Raw genomic sequence first — 21,432 nt, forward strand, 5'->3', positions numbered from 1 at the left:
CTGGCTTGATTTGCTTTTCCCTGTCAGTTCTCATATTAAACTGACCCATTGTGCCCTGCTTTTTTACCCTGTCCCTTCTGCCTTCCTCAAACACATGCAGAGAGGATCAAGACAGTTTTAGATGATCTGAGGTGTACTTCCCCACCTCATCATTTTTCAGCAGCAGACGTGCTCCATCTGTGTTGCTCTTTCCAAAAGGATGTGCTGCTGACCACAGCTGGAGGCAGAGCACTGGGCTGGCAGTACTGGGCTGCCTCCCAAAGGTGTGTGAGTCATTGACTGAGCGTAGCAGGGCTGGATTGGGGCACACCTCTGGCAGGGAGCTGGGGGAAAACAGTCTAGAGCTGTCACTGTGAAGTCACAACTGATGTTGGACCCTTTGCTGGGACTGACCTTCAAGTCACAGCGTTAACCTTTTCTTCTCCTCATTTCCCCAGAAATAACAAATTCACTTGTAACCATATTGGAACTGTTTTCTGCAGTTAGTGTTGGTATTATACCTATGCAAAGTGGGGATTTGAAGGAGAATTGGAGGTGCCAGGTTGTAAAGTGAGCTGACATATGGCTTTTTAATTCTCAGATCTCACAGGGGGGATGGGTAGGTTTTCCTGGCTCAGGTTTGCCTCTGAGAACTGCCTGTGTCTTTGCCCGGTATGGAGCAAGGTCAGAGCCTGTGCTCATGTCTGTTCCTCGTAATGCCAATAGTGAGTGCTGTGTGTGTATGCCAGGACCAAGGTGGGTGGTGGGCAAGATGTGCTCTGCATGACCCAAAGGCCTGGGAATGCTTGGCTCATGGTGTCTACACAGGTCAGGGGGAACCGCCTGGGTCCTGAATATCAGCTATCTCAAGCCTGAGCATTGTCTCTGCTTGGTTATAATCCTGTGGACTCCTTCTCCCGCTGTAAGAGGGGATCAGAGTGGCTCATAGTGTTACAGACAAGGGCAGCATCTGTCAATGATGTACCCTGCAGGGTCATAGGTGCTGTGGGTGATCTGTCCCATGAGAGGATTTCATTGCAAATGGAACTTGCTTCCTCCTGAGAGGGAGTCATCCAAAGGAGCTTTGTGGTCAGCCAGGGTGTTGAGTCACTGAAAGCTTGGCAGATGGTGGGTGCTGCCATTTCTTGGGATGTTTCACAGCTGTTGATGACAAGCAGCTCCAGCTGGGACACTTGATGGGGTGTCACACTCATGTCTCCAGGAGCAGTTGTTACAGAATCAACCTACTCAGCCTTCCTTTGCTTTAAGATGAATGTTAATCCTCTGAAGCTCCAATCCCTCTGCTGCATCATCAGTAGGACTGTTGGAGCAATATTGTCCAAGAGATTGAGTGGTGCACTGGCGAGGCAAAAGGAGGCACCCTTTCCCAAAGCAAGGAGTCAAGAGGGAACACAAGTCACCTTGCAAGTATGCTACCTAAAATCAGCGTGCTGGAATGCCTGCTCTTGGAGGTAGGCTGGAAGCATAATCTCATTGCAGCCTTTTTGAAAGAGGAACACAAGGGGAAAACCATGCTGGGACTCAAGGAGAAGCTGCTCAGACTAAGAGAGCAGCCAGAAAAATTCATCAAAGACACTGCTGCCAAGTGCACAGGTGTGTGGAGCAGTAGGGCTTCTCAGGTGAAACCTTTTATGTCAAAAAAAAGTTCACAAACAGCTTAAAAATTCTACAGAAAAGGAGCCAAGAATACTTAAATGAGTTGATAAAATTTTGAGAGTAGCTTTTCCACTGCCTTGAGACTATTTTGGAGCCAATCTGACCCAAACAGAAACTCACATGAAGTTATGGTGATTCCTACACTCAGCAGGATGTTCCTATGGTGATCAACAGATACCGTGGACAGATTCTTCTGTGACACATCTGGCTGGCACATGTGTGCCCTTTGGGCTGCTCTGACCAGCCAACCCTGACCGTGCCCAAGACTGGTTTTTCTGGACAAGATGTTAACAAGTTGTTGTGTTGTGTTGAATGTAGTGGGATGGAGGAAGACTTGGAGAAGCAGGACAAAAAATCCCAAAAAGGATTAGGAAAAGAGATATGAAAGGAGGAAAATGGCTGAACAATATCACATGGTGAAGTAAGCAGCTCATAACACAGCAGAATTTAATGCCATGGCCTGTGCTCTCAGCAGCCTCTTGAACGTGGGCTGTAGTGTCTTCAGGGGTTCCCCATGCCACGCTGTCTCTGAGACTTGTGGTTCTTCCTTATGCTTAAGGTGAGAACACAGAGACTATAAATCAATGAGCAGACTCTAAAGGTTATTGTTTTCCCTTTATTACCTGGCTTTGAAATCAATCTGGCAGTTGTTCCCCTTGTTAGCAGTCCTGATTTATGCTGTGCAGAGGATAGTGAAAGCAGTGATAACACTGTAAACTCAGGGAAAGTTATAGTTAGCTGTTTACCCTAGGAAGGAGAAAGAAACCCAGGAAATTTTACTGGTTTAGAGAACTACTGTGGTTGTACCTTTCCTGCTGCAATTAACAGACACTGTATAAGCTGTGTTCCTGTTTTAGCTGCTACAACAGGCAAAAAAAAACCCCAAGAAATTTAACTATGGTCACCTTTTCTTCATCAACCAGTTTCTGCAGCACAGTGCTGCTTAAGAGAACAGCTAAGAAAGCAAATGCAGCCAAGGCACCTTTATTTTTCTTGTTAACCTTTAATATGAAAAAAATAAAACATCTGGCATTCTTTCCCTTGAGACTGCTGGTGTTCTGCTAAGCAGCTGAAGTGATGTGCATGATGTGGCAGTAAACAGATCATGCTGTGACCATGAGGTTTGCTGTATCAAATAGCACAAACCTCACAGCAGTGAAATAGCTTGCTAAAATCCTTTGTATAGCTCTTTGAAATGTGCTGTTCGCATCCTTCTAGCTGGCTGGATCTCTGAAATAAAAGGGAGATTGTAGTCCAGAATAAACTAACCTCTGTTCAGTGCTGCAATTTGCAAAACCTAATGCAGAGACAGTAGAATAAAACCTGAAAGTTAGTGTAATCTCTTATTTCAAGATGGAGTAGGGATCTGCAGTTATTTCCCTCCCTTGGAAGCAGGAGTTTGGTGTGATGGCCATGACTCGGACTCATTTGCTTGTGACTGAAATGTTGTAAATGTGGAAAATGGAAAATGTACTAGTCTCACTTGATGTCACTGATCAAGTAGGACATGCCAGACAATAGCAAGCTGTTCTCCACCATTTCATGGAACAAATGTCCATGTTTGATAAGTCTAGAAGAGTAAATCTTGCTGCAGGAAACTCTGCAGAGCAGCACCAGTAAACCTACTCAGCCCTGCCAGATTGGGTGGCCTCTTTTCCTGAGGCCTTGTGAGTCTCTGTGATCCCTGGTCCTGATATTCCTGGAGTCCTTGAACATGTCTGGTCTTCTCCAATGTTTTTCATCAGTAATGAGCTACTTATCCTGTGCCTGCTTGCTTCATTCTCCTGACACTTTATCTTGTGCTTTGCTGGGAAGGTCAGCCAGGCAGAACAGCTCTGATGTGTTTGGGAAGAAATAATTTATCCTTCAAGCTTTAATCCTTGAGAAATAAGTTTTTGGGGGGGATTTTACAGGAAAATTAAGGTTTGTGGCAAGTCTCCAAGCAGGCACTTATCAGAGTAGTGGAGAAGTTGATTAAACAGAATCACATGGTAGAAAATAAGCTGAGCTCACGTTGCCCTTAGTCTTATGCTCACTTAAGGCATGAGGCTCATAACCACTAGAAGCTTTTCAGTCCCTGAGCCAGGGAACAGGCAAATGTTTCACAGAAAATGTGATTGAAGAGCGATGATGTGCTGCAGCAGTAGGCAACACTAAACTCTGTTTTGCTATTTGGCCTGTGACCATTGGCCTGGAGAATTGCTGGTCTAGAATAAAGCCTGAGCTCTGAGTAAGTGTGGACAACGCTGCCTGGAAGTACCCAGGTGGGTAAATGAGTGAGCATAGCATCAATCCACAGTGCTCACACACACTGAGGAGTGACAAAGAATGGGCAACTCAGTGCTTGGTCTAACTGGAGGAGAGCAGAGGATACATTAGGGCTGCTGTGTACCTTTAGGAGAGGGTAAATTAGGACCCAGAGTTGGGTCACCATGTAAGAAATCAGCATTTTCTTCCTTCCATTGCCTCACACTTCATTGACCTTTGCTAATCAATACCTGGAATCGCCTGCTGTAGCTATAGCATGTACTTACAGCTCTGAGGTGGTGGGAGGACAAACTTTCAAAATGCTGTGGTTCCCAATGTTTCTTTGTTGGTGACCATATAAGACTGCAGGTAAATACTCTGTATGTACCACAGGCCTGCAAGTATGTGCTCAGAGGTCATCTCTAGCTTACCAACCAGAACCATATTTACTTGTTTTGGTTTTTTTTTTCTGTCTCCATCTTGTGCTCTCCTCCAGCAGACTGCCTATGACAGGCTTGTGCCCATGTTACTTGGGAGCTGAGGGTGTAGGCACATGTTTTATATCATGGGGTGTCAATGACCTGACAAATGCAGGCATCTGAGCTGAAACTATGATGCAGTTGCTGTGTGCCATGGAGCACAAGAATAGGGGGAGGAGAGGGAAACACTCTGTTTCCTGGTTCCAGGTCAGGGACAAATTACCTGGTGTTTTACAGAGACAGCTTTTCTCCTGCTCCAAGCATCCCTGAGCTGTGGGGGAAGGAGGCTGTGTCTCAGCCAGTCCACTGTCCAGGTCATGACTGGGGCAGCAGCTGCCTAGGGTGCTCAGTGAAATTAAGCTTAGCTGCCTGACATGCTGTGCACAGCCCTCAGGGCTGTGACATGGGGGAGTGGGCAAGATCACAAGAGTTCAGCTGGAAAGAAATGGTCCTTCTGAGAGTGGAGTGACAGGGCAGAGAGGTGCTGCTGCCTGAGCTGCCTGTTACGAGATCACCACAGCTGCCCTGCAGGTGTTTGGGGGAAAAGAATTACTGATTTCTGAGGCTCCCTCTCACTCCAGCCAGAGCACCAGACCCCTTGCACACCCACCTGTGAGCTACATCCATGTGCACCTTTGCTGAGCTCTCCTGGAAGTATCAGAGGGACTTCCTGTGTCAGAAGAAAGAAAATCACTGTTCAGAGAAAAAATTCGCCCGATGGGTGACAAATATTAAAAATTTGGAAACAAAATTCCCATCTTTCTGCACTTAATCCAGTAAATTTTGGTTCTCGCCTACATGTCAGCAAACTTTGCACAGCCTCCTCTGGAAAGTCTCTGTCCCCTGCTGTCTCACAGCCAGCTCTGGCTGTTCTCTGTCTTCTCTGGCTCCTCTGCTCTGCAAACTTGCCTCTGGCTTCTGCTCTCTGTCCCTTATTCTGCCTGCCTCACTGTGCCCACAGGAGGTTTCTTCCAGCTGCTCCTTCCCTGAAAGTGACTTTTGCTGTCTCATACACATTTTCTGGAAAATCCTGCCCAGACAAAGCAGCAGTAGGTCCCTGCTGCTTGGCAGTGCTCGAGAGCACTGGCACCTTCCATGGCTGCTGGGGGAATGGGCCTGTACTGTTCTGCAGTGCAGAGGGGTGCCCTCACCTGTTAGAAGGTTTGAGGCATTCCCCTGAGAAATGGAGGGGTGTAAACCCCCCTGCATGGCTTGTGCTGTGCACTTGAGCAGGCAGGGACAGAGTGGTCCCCGACCTCCCATGCCTGGCATTACTGTAGCTGACCATAGCAGGGTCAGCTCTATGAGCCCTGACAGTGAACTTCCACCTGAAGAGAATCATGAGGGCAAAATTCAATTGTCTTCTCAGTGCTGCCCATCTCTTGGTGAATGGTGCACCCACAGACAGATCCCACCCTGTTGTTTCTGTGCCTCTGTTTCCTTGCTCTTCTCCTGACTGCTTCTGCCCCTGCCTGTGCACTTTCTTCTCTGGCCCCTTTGCTGTCTCACACACACATGCAGAGCCTGCCAAACCAGTGTTCAGCCCAGGATCCTGCCTCACATGGGCCTTGCTTTCTCTTCAGGCTCTCTGTGGAACTCCCTGCCTTGGGCAAGGGCAGCTTTATTATCTGCTCTCAGTGCAGCAAGGGCTGTTTTCTCTTTCTTCTTGTTCTGAAAGCATAGTGCCAAAAGTACGTGGTGGCTTTTAGTCCTGTGACTGTGAACTGATCACAGACAAACCTGACAGGGCATGGCATCCTTTATTAACAGCCCTTTCTCACAGGAGCCCTTTGGCACTACCAGGAGCCATGCTCTCTGCTCAGTGACTGGCTTTTACATCATATAATTCTCTCTTTCTTGACAGATTATGTTATAACCTCTGAGCACAGAAAGTCCTGATCCTCACGTTTCTCTGCTGTCACCTGTGGGCTCCTCCAGAGCCGTGAAGAAGGGGGAACTCCAGCCCCACCATGAGAAGACCGGGTGAGAAGTGCCTGTGATGTCTTGGGGGACAGCCACATTTTGAGAGCTAGTTTTAATTTTTATTTTTAGCAGTTATGAAGGATGGAAATTATGTTCTTCATTCGGTGGTGAACCGCAGGAGCAGTTCTGCCTTCCCTCTCTGGGATGAGATTAGACATAATTTCATTAATATGGGGAAAATATGCTAATTTGAGCCACTCTAAGCCAGGAATGAATCAAGCTCACAGTGTGTTAGCAAGATTGGCTTCCAGGCAATACAGTACCTCAGACTTCCCCTCAGATAGATGTCTGTTGGTGCATCACATGGCTAGGTGCCTGCGGTGTCTTAGCCTTCAGGGAGTAACAAACCTCTTCATTCCCCTCCTCATCAAGGTGGATGTGCTGCCTGAATAGCTTGCCCCGTGTGGGGAATCCAGCTGCCCTACAGAACAAGCAGTCTGGGCTGTAACTGGTTCTGTCTTGCTTTACCAAGACCTCTTCCTGTGTGTTCAACCTGGTTGATTCTTGCCAGGCTTATTAAAGACTCGTGTCCCACCATCCCAGCTCTATCTTGCCCTCACAAATCTCAGGCTAACCCCATATCCCCTGCCCAATCTTAGCTCCTTTACATGTTGCACTCACTCATTCCCTTTGCCTCTGATTGCCAAGGAAGGGAGTGGACTAGGATGTAGCAGACACTGGTGTTTTGTGTGACTGCTGGCAAGTCCATGAGGCCTAAATCCCTAAAAGAAATCTAGAGTCTCTCCATTTAGTGTAAGGAGGCTCCATCCACTTCCAGCAAGGACTTAGACACTTAGTCTTCATCCTGCTGGCCCAAACTGGAGTTTAGAGATTTAATTTTCCACTCTGAACATGTGATTTAGTTACTTAGATTCCCTGGGCCTTACAGTGCTGAACACAGCTCATAGAAGGAGCCTTGAAAAGCACAGCTTTCTCTTTTGGGGCCTCCACTGAACTGTCATGGGAGAATGATCATTTGAACCTGTGGCTAAGGAGTCAGGAGAGTGCATTTGTGAAAGTCTGTAAGGTACCTTTGTCTCTGCACTGGAAGGGCCTTGGGATTGCTTGGCTACCGTGTGCAATCAATAAACCATATGTATCTTCCTCGTGAAGGGTGAATCAGAGCAATAAGGGGCTGCAATGTGACTGTCAGGCAGAAAACCACCACCTGTCAGCCTTCTTCTTCCTCCTTGCTACTTGAGTCTTCAAGGAAACCACAGTTAGGTCATCCTTTCCTGAGCCCAGCATCCCCCTTAACTCATACACTCTTCTCTGCACCCCATTTGAGGGAGAGAACCTCACTATCTCTTGTAAACTTGCCATCTCGGTAGTGCTGCTGTGTAAGTAAGCTGAGCCTGCAGCAAGCACTTCTGAGCATTTGTCTCTAGAGCTGAGCAAGGTTATTGTGAGGGAATTGCTGAGGGTAGGTAGGATGAACTTCTCCAAATTCAGACAGGTAGTGTAAGGCCACTGTTAGCTTGGCTGGAGAAGAAAAATCTTCCCTGCCCCAAGCCCCACAGCTCATCACCCAGTTACGCTGCTCTGCTCCTACACAAGCTGTTGGTGTTGGATTCTGCATACCCTGGAAGCAGACCTGCTGCTGCATCCTGCGAGTCAGCACCAGGCTGCTTCAGTAACTCATCTTTCCTTCCATTCACAGGTCTTCTACGCATGGCGACTCCCCCCATGTGAGAGCTCTCTCATGTGAGTGCCCAGCGGCACACTTTGCTGTCTGTGGTCTGTGAACATTGACTGGCATCTAAGCGACACCCCAGCTCCCTCCTCTCCCCCTAGACGCCACTGTCCTAGAGCCTCCATGTGCATTTGCTATGACATACATCAGTGTTGATGAGAGACAGGAACACTGCCGGGTGATCTCGAGCTGCCAAAATAATCAGCTCTGTGCACAACATGGCTTAAAGGATTTTTCAGTTAGCAGCATGCATCCACTAAAGAACCTAGACACTCATATTTTTTCTGGGGACTTCCACACTCTTGCCTGCCACACAGGCAAGGCACCTTTGGCCAGTCCTGTGGAAAACCGGATGTATCGGAGTGTGGAAAACCTACACTGGGCAACGGTTGCTGACTGTGGGCTATATTCTCACTGCCGGAGCCTGGATAACGAGATCATCTTTCGCTATAGAGGCAGCAGTCAGTGGACAGAAGGCTGTGTGGATGTGGCCCCAGCACAGAGCACATCAGACTCGCTGAGGAACCTTTCTCTCCGTGCTAAACAGACATCTCGATCCGCACAGAATGTGCTCCTCCCTCCCTTTGCCAAAGTGCCTCAGTGGCTCTTCCCTTCCACAGAGGAAAGAGCCCTACACGGGGGTGCCAGAAAAGAGCTGAAGGAGAAGCTGAGGCTGCACAGCACTAAGGTGGCAGAGCCCTGTAAGCCTGTGCGCCCACGGGTGGCCCAGGAGTGCTTTGAATGCCAGGTGTGCCGGCGGTGCGAGAGCGGCTGTGCTGTGAACTGCGCGGCTCTGGTGGAACACGCTGCTCTCAGGCACAGCCTCACAGCGGGGCAGGGGCTGTGCTTTGCACACACCATCATCAGTCCAGAAGACATCAAGCAGGAGGCTCAGAGGAGGCTTCAGCTCCGAAGGCAGAATAGCTCCCCCAATTTGCCCCTTCGCCATGCTGGGGAAAGCCATGAGATGAGCAAATCCAGAACAGCAGAGACCGTAGAACAGTACAGTGGGGAAACAGAGGGCAAAGTCACATTGGGACACAGCAAGAAAGGCCACTGCAAAGGGAAGCTCTACATACCGACCTTTGAGGAGTTCAAGCAGATGAGAAGCAAGGAGGGAAATTCATCTGACAGCAGCAGTGGGCCAGCAGATTGCTTGAAAAAGGGTCTGCCCGCAAACCAAACGCTGCAGAAGGAAAACAGTAAGAATGTCTGTCCAGGAGCTTTAGAGACCAAAGCTGTGAATGAACCTGCTGGCACAGCAGAGGAGGATGATGATGTATTTCATGAAAACCACACTTCTGCTGGCTTTTCCCAAAACCCAGCCACATGGGATGGTTTCACGATGAGCAGTCCTGAGGTGAAGGACAGAACCTTCCAGACCTCCATCCCAGATACATCACCAGTCCCTATTTGCTCCAGTCCTATTCCACGATCACCTCTACAGGCAGGAGCAATACACACTGCTGAGCAGGAGGTCTTCAGTGATGAGCAGCAGAAAGGGGAGACAAGACAATTAAATGATGTCCTCCACCATGCAGGGCAGTCGCTGGCTTCTGAAGCCCAGTCCTCTTGCTGTTCATCGCTGCTGTTAGAAGCCACAGACTTATCCAGCTATGGAGCTAAGCTACAAAAAATGAAGGATGAATTCATAGGTTCAGCCTTGGAACTTATTAAGAAAAGGTAACATGCTCCATGGGGTCACCTGGAAGAAGTTCCCTTGTTAATGATCTGGTCTTTCTCCTGATATGTACATTTAATTCCTATAGCATTAATGTGCTGTTGGCAGAGCCTTTCATCTTGGAGTCTCTGATAGCCACATGGACATGTCCTTAAAGCTGTTCAGCTTAAATTCCACCTTGCGGGGGATTGAACATCAAAAAGCATTTTCATCTAGACTTTGCCTTTTTGTGCACCTTAATCCTGTAAATACAACAGCCATTAGTAGTTCTGACACCCAGTTTCCCACCCGTTTTATTTCTGTATTAAGTTGTCAAAATGTCTTTTTTTTTTTTTTTCTCCAAGCATCTGTTAAAAGTAGAAGGCAGCCAAAGGATACAAAGTACTGATATGATTCCTTTGAAGAAAGATGTAGAGTCTGTCCCACCAGTGGAGGTTATGACTTCAGGCAGTGTGACATGCAGCAGCAAATGCTTTCACTTGCTGCCTGTATGGAGTGGACAGGCACACAAGGGCAAGATGGCTGCTGTGAGTCATTAACCCCCTCTTGGAGACCTGCACAGGCAGTGAGTGAAAGTACTTGTAAATACTGTCCTCCTGCTATCTCTGCGTAGCAGCCAGAGAAAACACTTCTGTAAAGCCTTCCTCCTTCTCCATCCAGGGTTCTTCCCCTTCTCTGGGTAAGATGTTCACAAGGACTGCTTTCTGTATCCTGGTTTTGGACACTGCAGTCCTATTGCCTCCCTCCTGCCAAAGAAATGGGGATCCCTTTCTATGCTGGGTGGCACAGTAGGAATCAGCAAAGTTCTAGAAGCTAAGAATTTGGAGAAGTTGTCACTGTCTTATCACGAGATGAGGCTGATGGAAAAAGGAGGACTAAAGTGTTGGTGGAGTGGTTTGTTTCCATGCACTTGGCTTGCATGGTTGGATTTGCCAAGAATTGTATTAGACTTGGTTCCTGGCTGCTTCTGCAATCACACATGGATGTGTGAAATGCCAGGGCATCTACCTTGTATGCTGTCCTTTTATTTCTGGAATGCATGGGCTGAGACTGGACTCTGGTTTTAGAGGACATAACAGTGACTTCTGCATGGGAATGAGAATCATCTGAAAGAACTAAAGTGGGGCTGAAGCCACAGTGACAGCAGATATGCTTCTGCAACTTTATAATCCAGAGGGAAGCAGGTGGTGTCAGAGCCCTCGGTGCTTCCCTCAGCTGTCCAGCTCAACCTTTGTGCTTTTCTTCTACAGTATGAAAACCCAATGAAGAAGTAGATGAGAAAGTTATGGGATGCAACCATTTTAATGGATTAGGCTATTTTTGTCATGAATGTGAAATGAAGTACACAGAATGGCCCAAGCAGTGAGGGTGTAAGAACAGCTGTCTCTTTGCAGATCAATGATTTTACTGGTATCTGGAGCCCAAGCTGCATGCAGAGCAAAGTACAGGAAATGAGGAGTGCATATGATCTTCCTTCCCATTACTCTCCCAGCCTCCAAACACTTCCTGCCCAGGGCTTTTGTGTGTGGCTTCTGTGCTTTTAAAATCCTCAGTGGTTTTTGTTTCTGTGAATGAGTTCAGTCTCACTAGTTGGATTTGTTAAAATTTATGAAGCAGTTTTTATTAACACCAAAATGACAACTGATCTAAAAATGTGAATGGCAACGTTTCCAGTATTAGAGAGGTAGTTTTATACGTGAGGAAACCACCCTGGCCTTATTTTTTTCCAGAGTAATAACAATTAATGCTAATTGTTACCGCCAAAGCACTGGTTACTGGGAAACTCCAGTCCTTTGTTTAGAAATTTACCATTTTTCCATCATTTTCACCTGAGACAGTAATGTCCCTGAATATTCACTACTCCAGCTGATTTTCACTGCAGAGGTGGGAGATTTTTGTCTGCATGGTGAGCTCTAAATTATAACCGCTGGCATCCAGGCCACATTCTTTCTAAGTCTCAAATGAAATTAGCTGAAAGCTGGGGATTTGGTCCCATTTCCACAGATACTCAACTCAGCAAGCCTCTGATAGACATGACTTGATGGAGCATCACAGAGTAAAATAGTTAAAATTGTCTTCTCTTTCTAGTGTTTCTGTGTGTCAGTTTTACAAAACAGTTTTGTCTGTAAGTTAGCAGTCTCTATAGTAATTCATTGTTAATTACTTAAGATTCATTCAATTGACTTAATATTTTGTCAGTGAAGATTTGATTGTCAGGCTCATAATTATGGTGGCTTTAGCCCCCTTGTGGGTCACTGGATACCCTTAATTTAGGTTGTAGTCCTGGCTGGGAAGGGATGTTGCTATCAGGGTGGAAATCTTGTAAGCTTTTCAGTATATAGTTCACTTTCTGAAATTGCTGAAGTGGGGAATTGTTCAGGATGAGAACATGCAAATACCTCAGGTTTGTATCTGTACAATGAGGAACATGGTGACAACAGAAGGCTGCACAATTTAGCCAAGGAAAGGCTTCCTGAGAAGAGTGATGGGCTGTGTGTGGGGTGACAACAGGATCGTGGGTACAATACCAACTTCCCCTAGCAGAGGACTCCAAGTCAGGAAGGCAGGTGGCAGCAGGGAAGGTGTACACAAAAATGTTTCCATTAGGCAGAAGGAGTCAGGAACGTGTGGAAAAGGCTGAGAACTGCTGGCTTAGACAATGATAAAGCCATGAAGAGGCCCATAGAGCCAGTGAAAGAAAGCAGGTGCATTTCCAGTTGTACACCATCCCCAGTACCTCCACTCCCATGAAATTCAGAGTTGATGGCCAGAGGTTTAAAAACACATTCAAAAAGAACTGGTCCTCCCTATGTTGGCTCAAGGGCGTCACCTCTCTTAGGGAGAACAGGAAAAACTGACGCCAACCCCAGGCACAAACTCCTGTGATTTAAGTGATAAGTGATTTAATCCAACAGAAGGAAAGATGCTGGAGTCCCCCCTTCTGCCCCACTCTGTAAGGGCAGAGGGGATTTGACTTGCTTGAGCAGGTGAAGATGTGAACCTGTTGACAGCACAGATCGTTCTGAGGAGAAGGGGACTAGAGAAAGGGGCAATATCCTTTTTTCTTGGCAATGTCCCCTATTCCACCTAAGCCAGAGGCAGAGGTTAAAGGAGCAGCCCTAAGATGTGGTTCCATAAAACTGCTTGTATCCTCCCTGCTCTGCCCACATCCCTCTGATCACACTCTGATCTAGTGGTGTGTGGAGCAGCACTTGCCCCAAGATCACATGGCCAGTACATCAAGCAGGAGGGATCTAATCATAACAAGAAGTAGGGCAGTCAAACCAGAGATGAAGAAATCTCCTTTCACACAATGTGAGCTCTGCATAATTGCCTTTCTTACCTCCAGCTGACCGGTTGTGGGGTGGGTTGAATTTCTCACTCTTCAGTCATGTTTCCTTAGCTCAGCTCTGTGGGTACTATTGGCTCTTACTCCCACTGCCGATCATGTCTGGAGATCTTTTTTTAAATATCCCTTCTGGGCTATGGAAACCACAATAAGTGGTGGCATCTGGTCTGTAGACCCTATCAGCAGAGAGCTGCTGTCAGCTTCACTTAGAGGAGCAGCAATACTCTGGAGTGCTTCCCATATTTAAGCGGATGATCTTGAAGCACTGTGAAAATGACAAATGAAAGCTCAGCATCTCTCTTGAGAGTACGTTCTGTATAGTGGGAGATGGTGTCATCAGGAAGATAATATTCCAATTATGAGCTCTGCTACTAACCTTGGATGCATCCCGTTGCCTCTCTGTGTCCCAGCGCGGTCCCTTTCTGTGTTTTTTAACCAGGAGCTGTTTGAGCAGGAGCAGCTTTTGAAAAGGGTGGTTTTCAGCAGTGGCACATCCTCTTCAAGAGTTTTCTTGCTCCTTAACCTGTGCCTTCCTTCCCATGGGTTTGCCCAGATGATCTGTTCATACTTTACACAGCTCAATGAAACATGGATTAAATTATCTGTCTGAGAATACAGGAGGGAGGGGTTTTGAACCCATATCATTTCAAGACTGATTTTAGATCATGGCCACACAGTTACACACACTTGAGGGGTGGTACCCCAAGCATGGCTGGGGACAGGAGGAAGGAAGTAGACAGGAACCTCTCAAGCCAGACCAGGCCAGGCCAGGACCATGGTGGGACTGCAGCCTTGCTGTGTGCCTGTGCTGCTCATACTGCCACCTTGGAAGTGCTGCAGACTGCTCTGTGCCAGCAGTGATGTTGATACCCACTTTCCACAGGCTGGGGAGTAGAGACCTGGAGAGGGACAGCAAAAAGCAAATGCCAGGAGCCTCCTGTTGGCACTGTGGCTGTTGCAGCGTAGTCACGGCTAAACTCTTTTTAACTGGTTGAGTCAGCAGGGACCTGGAAACATAAATGGAGGAAGATGAAAAAGCATCAGCTGGAGAGGTGCAAACCAACTTTTCTGGCCTGACAACAGAGCCAGTTTGTGTTCTGGGAGATTTGTTCCCTCTTCAGTGATTTTAGTATTGGCTGATGATTTGGTTTTGGAGCCAACTGTCATTCACTGCAAGGAGAATGCCCATCTGTCTCAAGTGTTTGCTTGTAGTTGACACTGTTGGAATTGCACATTAGCAGTGTGACCTAGCAGCATAAGTTCACAAGTGAAGCCTTTAAGAAGAAGCAGATTTTTCTCATAGGAGATTTTTGTTAAGCATAAAATACATGCAGAACCTGAAATATGTTCCAGACCTGGCTTCTTGTATATACAAGCATCCGTGTTCAGTCCTCACAACTTTTCTTTTTGCAGGAATCCAAGCCCATAAAAATTAAGTAAACCCAAAATTAAAAAAAAAAATAATATTCTTCCCAACAGGCTTCATTATGCATGGAAATAAGATGCCTTAGAGAGTCTGTTAAAAAAAACGTATCACAAATAGTATCACAAATGACAGCCTGTCAAGTACTCTGTCAAGTCAGTGGTTTTGCACCAGACTGTGTCTGTCTGGAGGGTGATGCTGTCTACAGAGGGGGGAAGGTGGCGTTGGACAGGCTGCCTGTATCAGCTGGGCCAGGCCCTTGTTAGCACTGGACAGCCATGAATGAGGGCATCCCAGAACTGCCAAGTGAGAGCAACAGACACTGCCAGTCTTCGCAGGTCTCAAGTGCACCAAAAGGCCTGATCCCGAGTTCACTGAGAACAGATAGTATCTTTCCAGTGACTTCAGTGGGCTTGGGATCAAATGAGATGAAAAACAGAGGGAAATACTCCTTTAATCCTCTAATCCCTTCAAAGTATTATGATTTATAGCCGGTGATTTTCTTCTAGATGAGCAATATGCTTTCTGTGTTGGCAGCATCTCCTTAAACAGCAGCAAATATGGACGTGGCCTACTTAGAAAGGAGTGTTTCTGGTCTCTCTGGAGCACCTCATGTTTTATGGACACAAAAATGCCGTGTGAACAACCAAGACTTGATAACCCAGACTGAGGTTGGCACGAGTGCAGTTACCCAATTTGCATTGTTTTAACTGAGCAATGCTTAGAGCCCCTAAAACACAAGCACAGTCATCCATGCTGACCAGTCACAATGCCTCCCTGCACTTGCCCTGAAAAGTTGCAGATCGTTGTTTGAACCTGGGCTTGCTGCTCAGTCTCATCTGTGTCAAGAACAGCAGGAGAACTGCATCCGTGATGTTCAATGGAGTCTGCTTCTTCCCTTGCAGCTGCAATGCTGAGGCTGCTGCCAAATCCCCCTCCAAGGGGCGGTGTGATCTGAGGGAAGCCGATCTCCCACCTCTGGAGGACAGCCAGCAGCCCACAGCGATGTCCATGGCAACAGAGAACTGGGAGGACAAGCCAAGCAATGAGACATCCAGTGGCACTCCACCTGCAGGGAATGTAAGGGAGAGGAGTTCCCCTCTCATGCATGCCTTTGGGATTTTTTCCTTGTTAGAAGCTCTGAAGGATCCCTTCATTGCAGGAACTGGGCAGGCTGGAGATGGCAATCTAGTACCAACTCCCATGAGTGATTAAACTCTGTTAGAAGCTTTTTTTTACATTTAATAAAACAGGAGTGAGTTTTTTGCTCCAGTCTATGTGCTGTTGCATTTCATGTAGGGAGTGCAGCAATAACCCCTTCACGGCTTCCAGTGTTTCTGGGAGTTCAGACAGATTCCCTCCTAGTTCCCCCTTGGGCAAGCTGCTGGTGCAGGTGGGGCACAGAGGCTGGACTTCCTGACCCTGCAATGCTGAAACCTTCAGAGAGCAGCTGCAAGCGAGCTCAGGTCCCTGAGCAGAGGCCCATAGCCAGGGCTGTGCTGTTGACTTCTTCATGGTTATTTGACAGCCATGATCCAACCACCTTGGAGCTGCTGTACTCAAAGCTGTATAACAGCAGAGGGGGAGGGATCCATCTTTGTTGGGGCTGAGCAAGACAGAGGGACTCAGGGGGACAGATTTCTTAATCATCATGTATCAGAGCTGCATTTACAGTCACACTGCTGATGAGTTTCCTTTCCTCTCCTTTGGCCACTGAAGTCCAGTGTCTGCAAAACCAGATGCTGCTTTGAGCTCAGCCTTGCTCCAAAGCCTTTCTCGCCTGTCTTGCAGTCCCCCAGTCCTGCCTGTCGCCGATCCAGCTCCGACATTGTCCATGAGAGCACGGATGGTGCCAAGGCCCAGCGGGAGTGCCGGCTGCGGCCGCACTTCAGTGACCCGATGCCGACAGACTCGGTGAAGAGGAAGCAGCTGGAGCTGAAGATCGCGGCTGCAGCGCGGCAGCACGCACAGAAGCGCCGGCAGGAGCGAGACTATGGTACGCACACTGCACACTCGGGGCTCGTGGGCCAGGGGCTGGGCCCTGCTGTGCTGCTGGAAATGTGGAGTAACTCCACAAACGGGGGGCGGGAAGCATCCTGGGTTGTATCCACGTGTGCAGGAAATTGGGATCTACTCTGCTCTGTCCCTGACTGGTAGATGGCAGGGGAAGAGGCAGCCCAAATGAGGTCACAGGTATGGGCAGTGCAGACGTGACAGATCCTAGGCTTCACCTGGGAGTCATTCATTTCTGACTCGCACCAGTCTCAGAAGCAAAACAGGGTGGGGAGGCAGCTCACAGCCCTGCTTCACCAGAACCAGCCTGTCCCCCCAGGGTTCCTGCCATTCATGGCCGTGCCAGCACAGTGCCTGTGCAGCTGGCAGTGCCTGTAGCGATTTGTGTCTGTTCTCAGGTCCCGTGGTAGCAAAAGCCAACCTCGGCCACGGTGGCAGCTTTGATGAGACCCGACGCACCCCACGGGGCTCCCTCCGCTCCAGACGTCACTGGAGCAACGTCAGCAGTCTGAGCACGGACAGTGGGATCGTTGGGGTGAATGATGCCCGGGATGATCTGGATCCCACCGAGGCCACCCGGACCAAGTCAGCGGACGTGGAGAGGGCAGACAGTGGCATTGGCCAGATGCCAGCCAGGAAGTGGAGGAACAGAGCATCTGAAACGCTGAGCTCCCTGCAGGCCTGGGAAGCCCACCGTCCCTGCACCGACTGTGGAGAAAGGGACCTGCCGGTGGAGACAGATGTTCAGAACTGCAACCAGAGGCGGGCTCATCTCTGCGAGAAGTGCCGCAAGCGCAGGACAGAGCGCAAGGAATCTGTGCTGGAGTTTGTCAACACAGAGGCCAGCTATGGAGAGGACCTGCGCATCATCAAAGAGGAGTTCTACCTCCCCATGCAGGTCGCCGGGCTGCTGAGCCAGGAGCAGCTCCAGGGCATCTTCAGCAACATCCAGGAGCTCATTGACCTCAATGAGAACTTCCTGGAGATACTTCAAGAAGAGATCGATCAGGCCTTTGACCAGGTATGATGCTGCCCCTGCACTCTAAAGGGGCTGGACCAGGCAGACTGGAATAGATTTTGTGTTAGGGGGGCAGCATAGGTGGAGCAGAGGAACAGGAGGTAATCCAGGTAACTCCTGGATTATGGTCAACTATCAGCTATCTCGTTCCTTGCTCTCTCAGCTATTCTAATTTCAGTAGCTCTGTGCCAGGTCACAGGTAGTGGACTCAGTGTGCTGTTGTGATGCCACTGATACCAGCACTCTTGCTCATTTATCCCATTAAGCGGTCTTAATGGTCCCATTATCAAAGTTAGTTTTAGAGCAGTTGGCCTGGGTGCCTGTAAGAATGTGACTATGGGGGCACAGAGCTCAGCTTGCTCTGTCTCTCTCAGACTGTGCTCTTGCAGCCCTGAGCTAGCTGGCTTCATGCTGGCTTGGCTGTGTTTGCCTTGGCTTGCAGTTTGCTGCAGCTTGGCTCTAGGCTGTCTGTGGGGCCAGGCAGTGCAGGCTGCTCCTGCTCTACAGCTGTATATGGCTGCTTCTACTGACTCACCCTGCCTTGCACAAGGAGCCTTCCTGCCCCACCAGCATGGTGGTCAGAGGGCACAGAAATAGAAATAAGACTGTGGAGCCACAATACACCCTTTTGACAAAGAGGCTCACGCTGGTCTTCAAGCCCTTGCTCTGATGAGCTCAGTGAGCCCACAAGAGGAGAGCAGACAGCTCTTTGAATGTGGAAGAGCAAGCTTGCCTTCCTCTCCCCAGGCACTGATTCCCCCCAGACCAGCAGGAAGTGCCTTTTGACCGGGAAGGGTGAGGCCAGCTCCACCTTTGCTCTGGTGCTCAGCAGATCCTGCAGCAGTTCATGCTGATGGGACTGAAGGCAAGCCCCATGGCTGTGCCTCTCCTGAGCTAACTGAGCAGGGCTCTATTGCATACTTGCAGGGGGACGATGACCTGATGACCGTGTGCATCGGAGAAATATTCCTGGAATTCGTAAACATGCTGCCAGCCTTTCAGACATACTGTCTTCAGCAGTCCTCCTCTGTGAACATGCTCAACGCTCTGGAGAAGGAGAAGGAGTTGCTCAGGTGAGAAAGGGGACAAGCATATTCATCCAGGCCTTGGGGACAGAAAGGCATCAGGCTGAGGGTGAAGCCTTTGCCAGCACATCTAGATCAAAGTTTGATGCTAATGTTCTTCAGTTATCACTGCTCCCTCTTGAGGTGAGGACAGTCATTTATTCTCAAAAAATAATTCCGTCCTTGGCATCTCCACTGAGGCAACCAGTTGGTCCCCAGCTGTACTCTGTGTTTTGTGCTAACAGTATCTGCCCAGTGACCTCTGCACTGAACTGTCACCAAATAATACTCAGCTGAGGTCAGCTCTCGGACCCTGTGCTGGAGCCCATGTTGGATTTCCACTGCAGAAAGCCAATTTGTGGCCCACATGACTTGAATTTGGTTCCCATTACTGTCCTTGGTCTATTGGGCAATGTCAGGCGAGTCATTTCTCTTTCCACTGCTCAGCCAAATTCTTGTTTAATATGCTTTGTAATCTAATGATGAAAGGCATTACAAGTTAATGCAATCTGATATAAACTGACGTATCTGCCTCATGTTTACGTCAGTGGGTACCAAAGAAAGATCACACCCTTGCTATTTTATGATTTAATAGAAGACTGTTAGGATGTTATGTGCAAGTGTCCCAGAACCTCATCAGGATTCTGCAGCTGAGCACAGCTGCAGAAATGGTTGTTCGTCTTTAATAAGACAGAATTCACAAGGTTGCTAAAAATGGGGGGGCTGCAGTGCCCAGCAGCTGTCAGCACCACGCTGTTCATTTGCATTTAGGATTGCAGCATCTGCTGGCAAAACAGCCACTGTTTCATCCTGTCTTCTTAAATCCCTGCAGAATATTCCTCAATGTCTCCCAGAATGACAACACAGCACTGCGGCGGATGAACTTGAGGTCGTTCCTGATGGCCCCTTTGCAGAGGGTCACCAAGTACCCCCTGCTGCTCAGCAGAATCATCAAGGCCACCACCGAGTACCACCCAGACCACGGCAGCCTGCGGGAGGCCAAGAGCCGCATCGAGTCCCACCTGGAGCACATCAACATGAAAACCAAGCAGGAGGGGAACGCGTGGACCCTCCGATCCTTTCGCCAGGACAGCAAGAAGAAGAGGGAAGTCATCAACATTGAGATGAGAGAAACCGCCCTCAAAACTGTCGGTTGGCTGCGGGAGGAAACGCGGTTTGTGATGGAGGGAGCTCTGCAGCTGGCCCAGCCCCCCGACGGCCAGTGGGTGAAGAAAGGCAGCAAGACCCTGAAGTTCCAGAACATGCAGGTCCTCCTCCTGGTGAACGTGAAGCGCGTGTCCGAGTCCAGCCTGGAATCGGCTGAGCCAGGGCCTGTGAAGGACGCAGTGCTGGTACTCATCAGGGACAAAAACAACGGGAAGTTCCACTTGCTCAGGGAGCCCTTGAGGCTGAGTAATTGCATCGTCTCCACCGACCCCGACTGCGACGACACCTTCGAACTCATTGAGATCAGGCGGGAGGCGTTTGTGTTCCGGGACAGCGACCGGGCACGGACTCACCACTGGTTCAGGCAGATCAGGCGCTACTCCAGGGAGCTGGGCTCCTGGAAGAAGCGGCGGAACGCGCTGCCCAACATCATGATCAGCACTCCTCACACCAGGCCCTGAGTCCTGCACAGGCAGCCTTGGCTTCACCAGTGCCACAAGCAAAGACCGTCGAGAGCCCCAGTGGCCTGAACTTGCTCCATGGACAACAAAGGGAGCAGCCTGGTCCCCAAAGACTCTTGCACTGGAAGCAAACACCACAGCCTGGTGCCCATGCCAGCCTCTGGACTCACAGTAGTTTGTGGCTCATGTACATACAGGGATGGGCTCCCCTCGAGGAGATCACTGAAGGATAATAATTGAACTTGTTAATGTTGCACTGCAGGAGAATGATGTATGATGCTTGCCATTGCATGGATCGTGTTGAAAGCCAGTCTTGACAATGAGAGAGGTTTCCGCTATTGACTATATTTCATCAGCATTAGGTAAACTCTGGGTACTCAGCAAAATTAGGTGCAGTATTATGCAACAGCAGATGAAAGCTGGAAAAAATTATGTTTTCCACCACTACTCCTAAGGATTGTATTTCATTATTCACCTCTGTGTATTCAGTCAAAACACTTGTTTAAAAAGAAAGGCCTTTCATCTTTAATCCAAATCAAGTAGGTATCGATTTGCTCAGATTCAGCTGCATGCACACAGAAAAAAAAAAGAAAAGAAAAAAGAGAGAAAAAAGAGCAAACACATAAACCCCACATATGTGTAGAACCTGTGGAAGAGCAGCACACCCCCAGTGAGAGTCTGTTATTTAACTGACTTAGGGACTGAAACATAATGCTGCATCTGAAATATCTCAGAAATATATGTAAATACACCTCTGCTACCACTGATAGTGAATTTAAGAGTTTACAATTATTTAAATGATGTAATCTAGTGTATTTCAAAATTTAATTGAAAGGAACAATTTACATTGTACTGTAGAGTAACATAAAATGTTTTAATAATTATGTTTCAATTACTTTAGATGTGTATTTTTTTAATATTTGTATTCTAGAGTATTTCACTTAATACGGGTGGCATTCAGGTGAGCCATGTACCTACGTCTGCCCTGTGGATCCCCTGAACAGAATTCAGGGCTACTCCAAATGAGACTGGGTGAATGGTACAAATCTGCTACTCAAATTCTCACTAGACAACAACAGACTGGCACAAACCCTCTTGCTCTGGAGCCAAAACTGAGGCCACAAATAACTGCCCCATAAGGTCCAGCCTCTCTCAGTTGCTCAGCAGGGAAATGACTCGAAGCTGAACAATGGTAAAA

At 48.3% G+C, this 21,432-nt stretch overlaps 1 protein-coding gene across 5 annotated transcripts in view; it reads left to right on the plus strand.

The window, feature by feature from the left end:
• Positions 1 to 21,129, plus strand: part of LOC120755328 (uncharacterized) — a 44,182-nt gene extending 23,053 nt beyond the window's left edge. For 3 of the 5 annotated variants that reach the window (XM_058421391.1, XM_040070117.2, XM_040070119.2), the window contains exons 2-8: positions 6,247 to 6,365; positions 8,026 to 9,741; positions 15,417 to 15,591; positions 16,303 to 16,507; positions 16,923 to 17,545; positions 18,470 to 18,615; positions 19,439 to 21,129. In XM_058421391.1, the coding sequence (XP_058277374.1) occupies positions 8,195 to 9,741; positions 15,417 to 15,591; positions 16,303 to 16,507; positions 16,923 to 17,545; positions 18,470 to 18,615; positions 19,439 to 20,234 (3,492 nt within the window). In that variant the 5' untranslated portion in view covers positions 6,247 to 6,365; positions 8,026 to 8,194 and the 3' untranslated portion in view covers positions 20,235 to 21,129. Of the gene's footprint in view, positions 1 to 1,212; positions 2,216 to 6,246; positions 6,366 to 8,025; positions 9,742 to 15,416; positions 15,592 to 16,302; positions 16,508 to 16,922; positions 17,546 to 18,469; positions 18,616 to 19,438 lie in introns of those variants that run through there. The other 2 variants (XM_040070118.2, XM_040070120.2) reach the window with 2 other exon arrangements.
• Positions 21,130 to 21,432: the final 303 nt, after the last annotated feature.

This window comes from Hirundo rustica, chromosome 7 (assembly GCF_015227805.2).
Source record: "Hirundo rustica isolate bHirRus1 chromosome 7, bHirRus1.pri.v3, whole genome shotgun sequence".
Classification (NCBI taxonomy): domain Eukaryota; kingdom Metazoa; phylum Chordata; class Aves; order Passeriformes; family Hirundinidae; genus Hirundo; species Hirundo rustica.